The 11,983-nt window shown below is 55.8% G+C and overlaps 1 protein-coding gene across 1 annotated transcript; it reads left to right on the top strand.

Moving 5' to 3' along the window:
• Positions 1–896: 896 nt before the first annotated feature.
• On the top strand, positions 897–11,962 carry SMARCD2 (SWI/SNF related BAF chromatin remodeling complex subunit D2). The gene is made up of 13 exons (XM_039475943.2): positions 897–1,412; positions 6,287–6,471; positions 6,672–6,714; positions 6,861–6,983; positions 8,570–8,725; positions 9,317–9,412; positions 9,544–9,645; positions 9,786–9,947; positions 10,104–10,201; positions 10,392–10,527; positions 10,649–10,771; positions 10,904–11,005; positions 11,083–11,962. Exons 1-13 carry the CDS (start codon positions 1,188–1,190, stop codon positions 11,134–11,136), a joined length of 1,605 nt encoding a protein of 534 aa, XP_039331877.1. The 5' UTR covers positions 897–1,187; the 3' UTR covers positions 11,137–11,962.
• Positions 11,963–11,983: the final 21 nt, after the last annotated feature.

Genomic DNA, 11,983 nt, shown 5'->3' with positions numbered 1-11,983 from the left:
ATTCTCCTGCTTCAGCCTCCCAAGTACCTGGGATTACAGGTGCTCGCCACCACGCCCGGCTAATTTTGTATTTTATTTATTTATTTATTTATTTATTTTTAGAGACGGAGTTTTCGCTCTTGTTACCCAGGCTGGAGTGCAATGGCACGATCTCGGCTCACCGCAACCTCCGCCTCCTGGGTTCAGGCAATTCTCCTGCCTCAGCCTCCTGAGTAGCTGGGATTATAGGCACGCGCCACCATGCTAATTTTTTGTATTTCTAGTAGAGACAGGGTTTCACCATGTTGACCAGGATGGTCTAGATCTCTTGACCTCGTGATCCACCCGCCTCAGCCTCCCAAAGTGCTGGGATTACAGGCTTGAGCCACCGCGCCCGGCTAATTTTGTATTTTTAGTAGACAAGGTTTCTCCATGTTGGTCAGGCTGGTCTCGAACTTGTGACCTCAGGTTATCCGCCCGCCTCCGCCTCCCAAAGTGCTGGGATTACAAGCGTGAGCCAGCGCTCCCGGCTCTCAGTTGAGTCTTTAACGCGGAAGATGCAGAAAGGAGACTTGACAAAACTACTTTCGGGGAGCATGGCCGGGGGATTCGGTGAGGGTGCTACACCGGGAGAGAGTAGTAGCAACTGCTCATTCACTGTGAAGCCCGTAAGTGACCTTAGACCTCTAACCCCGCGACTCACTCGGCGCTTCCTTGCGCAGCTTCCGCTCCCGCCTCTCCGGCGAAGGGCTGGCCAAGGGGTGTGGGCGGGGCTCTGAGGTCGGCGGTTAGGGGCGGTGCCCGCTGGGGGCGGGTCTCGCGAGGGGCGGGATTCAAGGAGGCATTCGAGCATTGGGCACCAGTTAGGGGCGGGGACTAGGGCTGGGCTGGGTTGGGCGGGGCAGGGAGTTCGTAGCCGCCTCTGGGTAACTCGACTCGGGCTGCCAAACCTCCAGAGGCCGGGGACGGCAGGCGGGCCCGCAGCGGATCCTGGAACCGGAATCTCCCGGGCAGGAGCGGAATCTGTCCCGAACCGGGTCTGTGAGGAACTCGCAAACTTGGATTAGGAAATCCTGGAGCCCGGATCGACAAACCCCGGCACCCGGAATTAAGATCGCCAAGTCCCGGATCGCGGAGCACACAGCGCGGAGCGGACTCGACGCGGGGCCCGGATTCCGGATCGCGGCACCGCGGGACGGGACGGAGCGATGTCGGGCCGAGGCGCGGGCGGGTTCCCGCTGCCCCCGCTGAGCCCTGGCGGCGGCGCGGTGGCCGCGGCCCTAGGAGCGCCGCCTCCTTCCGCGGGACCCGGCATGCTGTCCGGACCGGTGCTTCGGGGACCAGGGCCGGCTGGAGGCGTGGGGGGCCCCGGGGCCGCCGCCTTCCGCCCCATGGGCCCCGCGGGTCCCGCGGGCCCCGCGGCGCAGTACCAGGTGAGCAGAGAGGACGCGAGCGGACGGGGGCGTGCGGCGCCGCAAGGGCGCCTGGGCCGGGGGCTGAGTGGGGCTCGAGCGAGGGCCCTGGGGAGTGCCTGAGGAACGGTGGAGGGCGGGCCGGGACCCTCGGGGTGCGGCGAGTGGCGGTGGAGGAGTGGGGAAAAGGAAGCGGGTTCGGTAGCCGAGGGCTGGAAGCACCTGGAAGGCCTGGGGGCTTCCTCGCACAGGGATTCCGGGTGTCTGGGACATGGAGGAGTTTGGGGAGCCAGTGAACTGTGGGCAGGTGGGGTGGGAAGTCTAGGATAGGAGGGCTGCGAAGTGATGAGAAAGTTTGGGAAAGGGCCCTCGCTGAGAAACCGTGGTTACCCTGCATCGGCCTTGGTCCCACTCCAGGTCTGCCCTGTTTTTTCTGGTTAGGAACTGGCCGAGCCGAGCTCTAGCGTGTCTGAGATGGCTCCCGGCTGCTAATGAAGAGGAAGGAGCCTGGCGTCCCACGGGCACGGGACGCGGAGGCTAGGGCCAGGGGGCTCCAGCTTGGGCACCGGCAGACTTTACTCCCGAGGCAGGGCCGGCGCCTTCGCTGGCGAGGACTCCAGCTTAGACCAGAGACGGTGGTGGCCAGGCCTGAAGGGAGGCCCAGCCCAGTCACAGGCCGCCTCTCTTCTGGCCTTTGTGCCTGCTGTCATAGTGTCCGGGAGTTGATTAGTCTGGACATGCAGAGTGGAGCCCTGCTGGTGTGGGGCGGGAGGAGTCCGCGAGAGTTGCTTCAAAGAGTGCCGTCCTGAGCCCTTTGGGGTTTGAGAGCTGCTTAGGTTGCAGCTTCAAAAGCCCTTGCAGGCAGCGGCTCCTGCTCAGTGTGTGAGGACCTCAGCCTGACCCTGCCGATCCCCAAGTCTGCTGTTCAGGTTGCCCCAGAGGCTTAGAAACTGCCCATCTGCCTTCCCACCGGCTCTGCGCTTCTATTTGGCATTCAGGTTCTAACTCGGCCACATTCCAAGCTATGTGCCCCAGCATTTGACGCTGGCGTTTTCCTCATCTCCCCGGATCTGTCGTGAGGCTTCTTCTGTTTTCGAATCAGGCCTCCAGGTGGAGGTCCTTAGGGATCCTCGTGGAATATACACAGCTCACCTGCCCCCTGCGCCTCACTTCTAAGGAAATGCTTAGGGACACTGACTGGAGTTTTTCCCTCCTTACTCATTCTTCCTTCTTAAGAGAAAACAAAGAGTCTGGGTATGGGCAGAGACAGACCTGGTCCCAGAGACTCCAGCTGGGGCCAGTCTTTCCTACCTTGCTCTCCCCCTGGGGATTCATGGGCTCAGGGTGTTGCTGAGGGCTCCATGCATCAGTCATTGGCGCCCTCAGACCTGCTCTCTGAGACCTGGCCTGGGCACCACCTGTGGGCCTTCGGCCTTGGAGGGACCTGGAACAGACAAACCGCTCCAGTTTCCTTGGCATGTAAGCCATAGGAAATGTGCCCTTCGGAAAGCCCCTGAGAGGATGGATTCCACAGTGTTTGGTGGGGGGTGGCCTTGGGCCTGTGGCAAGGCCAAGCTGGCTGGCTGGTTAGGCCTAAGCTGCTAGCTGGGGGGAAGTTGGAGATGGCTCTGAATCTGGGTTTCCCATCCCACCAGCTTTCCTCTTCCTCCTGGCAGGAGAGGTAGATGGGAAGGAGAATCAGCCAGCTAACTTTGGCTGAGTTTGAAGAGGATCCTGCTTGCCCTCTTTCCAAGTCCAGTTGTATGACTTCCAGGAGAAGGGACTTAGATCTGGGGAACAAAGGGATTCCTATCTGTTAGGGCTCATGAATGTGCTGGAAACTCGAGGATTTGAGACCCAAGCTGAGCAAATAGGGGAGCCTGTGGAAAGAAGGGAAGCGATGACCTCCCTCCCTCCAGAGGGTGGCTCTAGCTGTGGATCACAGTTAACAGGAGCCTAAAAAAGAAAAAAACCCTCCAGGCCTGGATGTGGTGGCTCACACCTGTAATCCCAGCACTTTGGAGGTGGGGGGGCAGACAGAAGGATTGCTTGAGACCAGGTGTTCAAGACCAGCCTAGGCAACATAGACCGTCGCCTCTTAAAAAAAATTTAGGCCGGGCGCGGTGGCTCAAGCCTGTAATCCCAGCACTTTGGGAGGCCGAGGCGGGTGGATCACGAGGTCAAGAGATTGAGACCAGCCTGGTCAACATGGTGAAACCCCGTCTCTACTAAAAAATACAAAAAATTAGCTGGGCATGGTGGCGTGTGCCTGTAATCCCAGCTACTCAGGAGGCTGAGGCAGGAGAATTGCCTGAACCCAGGAGGCGGAGGTTGCGGTGAGCCGAGATCGTGCCATTGCACTCCAGCCTGGGTTAACAAGAGCGAAACTCCGTCTCAAAAAAAAAAAAAAAAAAAAAAAAAATTTAGCCAAGTGTGGTGGTGTGCACTTATGGTCCCAGGTACTCAGGATGCTGTGACAAGAGGATTGCTTTAGTCCAAGAGTTCAAGGCTGCATAGAGCTGTGATCCTGCCACTGCACTCCAGCCTGGGCAACAAAATAACAAAAACCACAGATTGTTGGGTTCACTCCAGAGAGTTCAAAAAATTTAAGATCCTTTTTACTCATGGGAGGGTGGTAGTAGTTCTCCAACCAAGGCCCTCAGGCCATCTCCAGGAGCATCAGGGCCACATTTGGGGCAGGGCAAAGCATACTCACCTGAGCCCTGGATGCCTCACCTGGCGGCCACAGCATCACACCCAGCCTCCTGCCCTGCTGCCCTGGGTGGTGGTGGTAGAGTTAAGCTTAGAATATGGGCTGGTGCCAGGCCAAGGGAGAGGAGGGCGTTGTATGCTTCTGGGGTTCAGGGGATTGAGCCAGGGCTACCTGGTCCTACTGCAGGCAGGGAGTTTGGGAGGCTCAGAGTTCTGGACTTTTTTTTTTTTTTTTTTTTTTTTTGAAGCGGGAGGAGTTGCTGGTGCCTCAAAGTCCAGGTATGGAGCTTGGCAAAGCTCGGCTGGGACTTGAACTGTAAGCTGGGACTTGAACTGTAAGCAGCCTTCCCCCGGGGCCCTGAGTGAGCTGGGGGCTCTGGGCTCGGGAAGTCTGTGGCAGATGTCTGGGTGGAGCCTATTTCAGGCCCCGCCTGTGTGGCCTTGTCTTGGGACTTCCTGTTCCCCCAGTACCTGGCCAGGAGGGATGGGTGGTGCTGCAGGTTTTGTGAAAGCCCCAGCAGGGAGCTTCTTGGGGGGTCACAGGGCTGTCGCTAACACTCTGCAGGACCCACTGCTTTGATTTTCCCTGTCTTTGTCTCGGGCACTAGGAAAATCTCAAGTCTGGGATGGCTGCACCCTGAGCTTACAACTGTAGCCACACTTCCTTTCTTTCTGTAATATCAGGCCAGAGAAAGAACCACCCTTAAGGCAGAAAAAGAGGCTGTCTTGCCTTTCAACAGCTCTGATTAATCTCCTCCTGATGGAGAGAGACTTTGGCAGGGCTCCCAAAGCCCCAGAGTCCCCCACTTTGAGCTTTTTATTCTCCCAAACACTTCCTCCCACCGTGCTCCTCTACCCATCCTCATGTCTTGTTTCTTTCCATCTCCACATCTGGTCAAGAATCTGACCCTCTGTATTGGGAACATGGGTTTGGTGTGAGATGAAGAGGTTGGGGAAAAAATCTCATCTCCTTGTTGCTGGGGTGGGGGAGGGTCCTTTGATTTGGTACAAGTCTCCACCCTCCTGGGCTTGGTTGGCTGGTTGTGCTCGTTGCATAATCTGGGCCCTGGGGCCAGCCCTGTGAAGCTGCCAGGGACAGTGTGTGCGAGGCAGAGCTGCCAAACAGGCCTTGCAGGCAGCAGCCATGGGAGGGAGGGGCGGAGGTGACTCCCAGATGGGTTCCACAGAAATGTCGGCGAGCAAGGCCTCAGGTGGGAAATGCTTCTGCATCTAAAGGAACTGTTTGTTTCCCACTTTCCTGCTGCTCAGCCTGGGCCTCTGATCCTTGTCTCCCAGTATCATCTTAGCCCCCTTTTCTAGCTTGGGATTGCCAGGGCTGCACGGAGCCAGAGCCAGTCCTGGCTGTCAGGTGATGCCTGGACCATGGGCAGAGTCCAGGTGCCAGCCACTCTCTTTCCCACAGGCCACCCAGGAGCCATAGCTTCCCTTCTGGGGTCTTCTGGCATAGGGGTGGTAGTAGGGCAGTAGGGAGGTGAAAGGAGGGTCCAGTTCTGGGCTGTGGATAGGGGCTTCATGGTGACCAGACTATCCCTGTACCCTGCCTGAGGCCACCCGCACCACCTGGTACACATTCCAAGCCATCCTGTTGCAGCCCTGCTCACCTGGGGTGCTGCTGCCTACCCGACCCCTTTCTGCCTCGGCCACAGAGGATAGGGATTGGGGCTCTGCCCGTCGGCCTGTTCATACCATAGTACACCTACCCCTCTGCCTGGCAGTGACACTGCCCCCGTGCCTCCCAGCTGTGCTTCTCCCTCATGATGGGGGAAAGAGGTAGGCAGGGCTTGGTGAGACCATCTGAGGAAATAGGGACAGGCTTGTCCTAGGGAATAGGGCACAGCATGCTGGGGCTGGAAGGTGGCAATGGGCCCTGAAAAGCTCCCCTAGGCCCTTCCCTCTGCAGGCAGGACCCTCCTCCCAGCCCGGGTTCTGGCAGGCCTCATTCGCTGGCACAGCTGCCAGGCAGTTACAGGGGGCGGGGCAGGTGTGGTTTACACTCTGTGCTCAGGCGCCCGCTCCTCTTTGTTCCTGGTACTCCAGCAGGGCTCTGACTTGCTGCTCCAGCAGGCCCAACCTGGGTGACGAGAGGGATGGAGGGCATGGGCTATGGGTCCCAGAGGGCCCTGCCCCTGACCTATGCACACCCGTTGGCTCACTTCCCCCAGCGACCTGGCATGTCACCAGGGAACCGGATGCCCATGGCTGGGTTGCAGGTGGGACCCCCTGCTGGCTCCCCATTTGGTGCAGCAGCTCCACTTCGACCTGGCATGCCACCTACCATGATGGATCCATTCCGAAAACGTCTGCTTGTGCCCCAGGTGCAGCCCCCCATGCCTGCCCAGCGCCGGGGGTAAGAGCAGCCTGCTTCTCCCACTCTAAGTAACTCAGCTATGGTGGTAGCAGAGGGTTTGCTTCTATCTTAAGAGCTTTGGTGACTGAGGAACTCCTGGCTTCCCTGGGGTAGAGGGTCCTGGAGACTGGAGGGATGTTGGGGGGCAAGTGTCCTTTTTTGGACCATTGACCTCTTAAGTGGGTTTCTGTCCTCCCCAGGTTAAAGAGGAGGAAGATGGCAGATAAGGTTCTACCTCAGCGAGTAAGTGTTGAGAGGCCTGGAGGCCTGCCCAGTGGCCGCCTGGGGGTGGGCATCCATCTCCCTCAACCCTGGGCTGCAGGAGGAAGGGAGGAAAGAGCCAGGCTTCGGCTGAAGCGAGCTAATAAGCTCCTGCTACCTTCCTCCAGATCCGGGAGCTTGTCCCAGAGTCTCAGGCCTACATGGATCTCTTGGCTTTTGAGCGGAAGCTGGACCAGACCATTGCTCGCAAACGAATGGAGATCCAGGAGGCCATTAAAAAGCCTCTGACGGTATGTGTGGCCCTGACCGCCTCCAGCCTTCCCAGGTTTCCTTGCCCTCCACCCCCTTGTTTTCCGGGGGCCAAGTGAGTCAGGCAAGAGCTGGGTTTTTCACATGTAGGATGCAGCCTGTTAGTAAAGCACAAACTCAGTTGAATATGTTGGGACCAGTATGTTTCAAATGAATGTATGACAGTAGAAAATCTAAAAATACTTGACAATAGTACTAACCATAGTAGTAAAGGTATTCTTTCATGAAATTTTTGTTTCAGATAAATATACAGACCTTGGGTCATAATTGAAAATGTAAATCTTATAGGTCATAATCAAAAGTTTGAAAACTACTAGTATTTTTTTTTTTTTGGAGACAGTCTCATTCTGTTGCCCAGCCTGGAGTGCAGTGGCGCGATCTCGGCTCACTGCAACCTCTGCCTCCCAGGTTCAAGTGATTCTCCTGCCCGAGTAGCTGGTACTATAGGCGCATGCCACCACACCCGGCTAATTTTTGTATTTTTAGTAGAGACAGGGTTTCACTATATTGGCCAGGCTGGTCTCAAACTCCTGACCTTATGATCTGCCCACCTTGGCCTCCCAAAGTGCTAGGATTACGGTGTGAGCCACCACGCCCAGCCCTCCTTTTTTCTTTTGAGACAGAGTCTCACTCTTTTGCCCAGGTTAGAGTGCAGTGGTACGATCTCAACTCACTGCAACCTCCGCTGCCTGGGTTCAAGCAGTTCTTCCTGCCTCAGCCTCCCAAGTAGCTGGGATTACAGACATCTGTCACCACACCTGGTTGATTTTTGTATTTTTAGTATCACCATGTTAGCCAGGCTGCTCTTGAACTCCTGACCTCAGGTGATCTGCCCACCTTGGCTTCCCAAAGTGCTGGGATTACAGGCGTGAGCCACCATACCCAACCGAGAGGCTTTTCTAATAATAATCTAGAACAGTCCCCTGAGTGGTGAATGAATGCTTTCCAGAAGACTAGGATATTTTGGGGCCATGACAGGTGTTTGGGTTTCATGTAAGATGTGAGCCAGAGGCCGCCGATTTGCCCGGTCACTGTGTATGTGTTCCTCTGTCACACCATAGCACCAGTCCGACTGTGCTGGCATTGTTGGTGATGCATCTCTTTCCCCGTAAAATGGTGAGTTCGGCTGGATGCAGTGACTCATGCCTGTTATCTTGGCACTTTAGGAGGCCGAAGAGGGCTGATCACCTGAGGTCAGGAGTTCGAGACCAGCCTAGCCAATGTGGTGAAACACTGTCTTTACTAAAAACATAAATTAGCTGGGCGTGGTGGCACATACCTGTAGTCCCACTACTTGGGAAGCTGAGGCAGGAGAATAGCTTAAACCTGGGAGGCGGAAGTTGCAAGTGAGCTGAGATCATGACACCGCCTGGGTGATACTGAGACCATGTCTTTTAAAAAAAAAGAAAAAAAAAGACTGGGACTTATTACTTCTGATTCCTAGTGACTGACAAGGCTGGCTCCTGGTGATCAGTATTGATTGTTGAATGGTTCACATGAGAAGATGGGGTAGTATTATGCCCCAATGTCTTGGTCTACCTCCAGTTGATTGCCTTTCTCTCTTTAGCAAAAGCGAAAGCTTCGGATCTACATTTCCAACACATTCAGTCCCAGCAAGACAGAAGGCGACAGTGCAGGAACTGCAGGAACCCCTGGGGGAACCCCAACAGGGGACAAGGTGGCTTCCTGGGAACTCCGAGTGGAAGGAAAACTGCTGGATGATGTAAGTTGTGGAGGGAGGTGTCTGGAGGAGAGGAGGCCTGTGTGGGTTTAGGACTGGGACCAAGGAGTTTGAGACTAGTTTGAGCAGCAGAGCCAGACCCCGTCTCTACAAAAAATTTAAAAATTAGTTGGGTGTGGTGGCACATGCCTGTAGTCCCAGCTACTCGTAAGTCTGACGCAGGAGGATGGCTTAAGCCCAGGAGATTGAGCTTCAGTGAGTTATGATCACGCCACTGCACTTCAGGCTGGACAGTGAGATGGTGTCTCAGAAAAGACTGGGCCAGACGCTTGGGCCCTTCCAGAGAAATCCTGCCAAAGGGAGGGGGCGCTGCTCCAAGCCTATTAGAGGTTGATTTGTGTGATTATTACAATGCTCCTGCAGATGGCAGTCTAGTGTCTTGAGGAAGTCTCTCGTGGGCTGCAAGAGGGCGCCATTTCCCTGCCTCCAGTCTGCCCAGAGTCCTGATTTCTTCCTTTAGGGCCCAGGAATCCTCAGTACCCTGAGCTGCAGGGCTGAAATGGGGCTCCTGGTTTTTATAGCTTGAGATTTGAGAGCTCAGCAGCACCTTCTCACACCCCTTTCCATCCCCAGCCTAGCAAACAGAAGAGGAAGTTTTCTTCATTCTTTAAGAGCCTGGTCATTGAGCTGGACAAGGAGCTGTATGGGCCTGACAATCACCTGGTGGAGGTAAGAGTGGGCCTGGGGCACTGAGGCAGGCTGACATACCAATTTGGCAGGGAAATGGCCTCAGGCCCCTTGGAAGGCCCTGTGTTCACACCCACCCCCTTGGTGGTAAGCCATACTTCTCTCCCTGCCAGTGGCACCGGATGCCTACCACCCAGGAGACAGATGGCTTCCAGGTAAAACGGCCTGGAGACCTCAATGTCAAGTGCACCCTCCTGCTCATGCTGGATCATCAGGTGACAGAGGCCCTGGGGTCATTTCTGGGACCACAGGGACCCCTCAGGAGGGGAGTTCGTTGCTATAAACCCTTTCTGTCCCTGCCCGATTTTCCTGCTTTTACAAGAACCCATCCTGACTCCCCTCCATCCAATTCCAGCCTCCCCAGTACAAATTGGACCCCCGATTGGCGAGGCTGCTGGGAGTGCACACGCAGACAAGGGCTGCCATCATGCAGGCCCTGTGGCTTTACATCAAGCATAACCAGCTGCAGGACGGGCACGAGCGGGAGTACATCAACTGCAACCGCTATTTCCGCCAGGTTAGCCAGATGCCAGCCCCTTTGCTGTCTCAGCCCTTGCCTTGCCTGCTGGGCTACTCCTTGGCCACAGCCTGCAGACTGCTGCCCTCACTGGTCCTGGAATGGTCCACTCCGCTGAGCCCACAAGGCAACGCTGAGCCTTTGGTATTCCTCCAGATCTTCAGTTGTGGCCGACTCCGTTTCTCTGAGATTCCCATGAAGCTGGCGGGGTTGCTGCAGCACCCGGACCCCATTGTCATCAACCATGTCATTAGGTAAATGCAAGGAGGCGGACAGGAAGTCTCTGCTAAGAGCAGATTCACCCTTGGTTTGAACTAAAGCCAAAGAGAATAGCAGGTTTCCTGCTCACTGATAGTGTGTGCGCGGAGAATGGGCCCCAGGTTTGGCCCAGGTGGGCAGGATGAAGACAGCTATGTGCCTTCCCTCCCCATGTGCTGCCTGCAGTGTGGACCCTAATGACCAGAAGAAGACAGCCTGTTATGACATTGACGTGGAGGTGGACGACCCGCTGAAGGCCCAGATGAGCAATTTTCTGGCCTCTACCACCAATCAGCAGGAGATCGCCTCCCTTGATGTCAAGGTGGGCACTCTGCCTCCGCAGCTTCCTCTGGGGCCCAGGGTGGGGGTAGGCTGGCAACTCTGGCTCAGTCCTTTGTGTTTAAGCTTTGGGGGCACAGTCTGACACATGTACCCCTCCCCAGATCCATGAGACCATTGAGTCCATCAACCAGCTGAAGACCCAGAGGGATTTCATGCTCAGCTTTAGCACAGACCCCCAGGACTTCATCCAGGAATGGCTTCGTTCCCAGCGCCGAGACCTCAAGGTGCAGTCCTCTTTCCCGAGGGGGACTCCTGTGTAATGCTCTGGGTGATTTTTACCCACAGCAGTTCCAGGGGTGGATTGGCTCAGGGGTAGGGACTGATTATGCTATGGCTTTCCTCCTGGCTCTTTGCAGATCATCACTGATGTGATTGGAAATCCTGAGGAGGAGAGACGAGCTGCTTTCTACCACCAGCCCTGGGCCCAGGAAGCAGTAGGCAGGCACATCTTTGCCAAGGTGAGGCTTTGCCCTGTTTTCTCTCCTGTGGTTGTGAGTAGCAAAGGCCTGAGCCACTTGGTCTCTCCCTTCTCCAGGTGCAGCAGCGAAGGCAGGAACTGGAACAGGTGCTAGGAATTCGCCTGACCTAACTGCTCAGGGATCTCTTCCTTTCTTCCCAGCCCTGGAGGGAGACCACCTTCTGGGTCCTTGCTGGGGCCTCAGACATGTAGATTGGGGTGAGGAGTGTCTGCTGTCACCCTCTACTCCGCAGCTTTAGTTTTATAAATGTAGTGATAGGATTCCTTGTTGCTTGGTCCCCAAAGCCTTATTCTTTTTGCATTGGCTTTAATTGGGTTCAGCAGATGCCTCCTCTGCCCCCTGCAGGCAGGCCCAAGTAGGACTGCTGGAGGCTGTGCTTTGTAACAATTTTGGAACCAAAGGCTGCTGGGTTTGCATGTTTACAGACAACTCCCTGAGGTGAGGGTCAGAGCTGGCTCTGGGGAGCTGGGCCAGGAAGAGGAGGTGCAGCCCAGACTCTTCCTAGCCTTTCTAAACCAAAGTTCTTTGCCATTCCTACAAGCCCGGCCTTGCTGCTGGTTTTTTCCTTTCCTTTGGGTATTTGCACTATTTTGGGAGCAAGTTTTCTATGTGGGAGCCACTTTTTTTGTACAGGGGAAAGTTGGGGGTTTTCAGGGAGCCCTGTTTGGTGCCTCCTTGTTTTCTTTCCTCAATCTATGCAAGCGGCTCTGGCCGCCATCATCTCCTGGGATGCTAGAGGGCTGCCTCTCCAGTGGTGTGGGCCGTGGAGAGGATACTCCAGTTCTCTAGCATGGCCTGAGGTATGGGTGTGTGCATGGGGAGGCTGGGAGGATTGGTGTTACCCCTTGGAGCTTGGTGAGGAGGATGGGCCTAGGGGCTTGGTGAGTGCCACTTCTGGCAGGTTTGGAAATTTCCAAATAAATCCTTTTGTCTATTGGTGGTACCTGGTCCTTGAAC

This window comes from Saimiri boliviensis, chromosome 17 (genome assembly GCF_048565385.1).
Source record: "Saimiri boliviensis isolate mSaiBol1 chromosome 17, mSaiBol1.pri, whole genome shotgun sequence".
NCBI lineage: Eukaryota > Metazoa > Chordata > Mammalia > Primates > Cebidae > Saimiri > Saimiri boliviensis.
The sequence above is the reverse complement of the archived record's forward strand: the minus strand, read 5'-3'. Positions and strand labels throughout refer to the sequence as shown.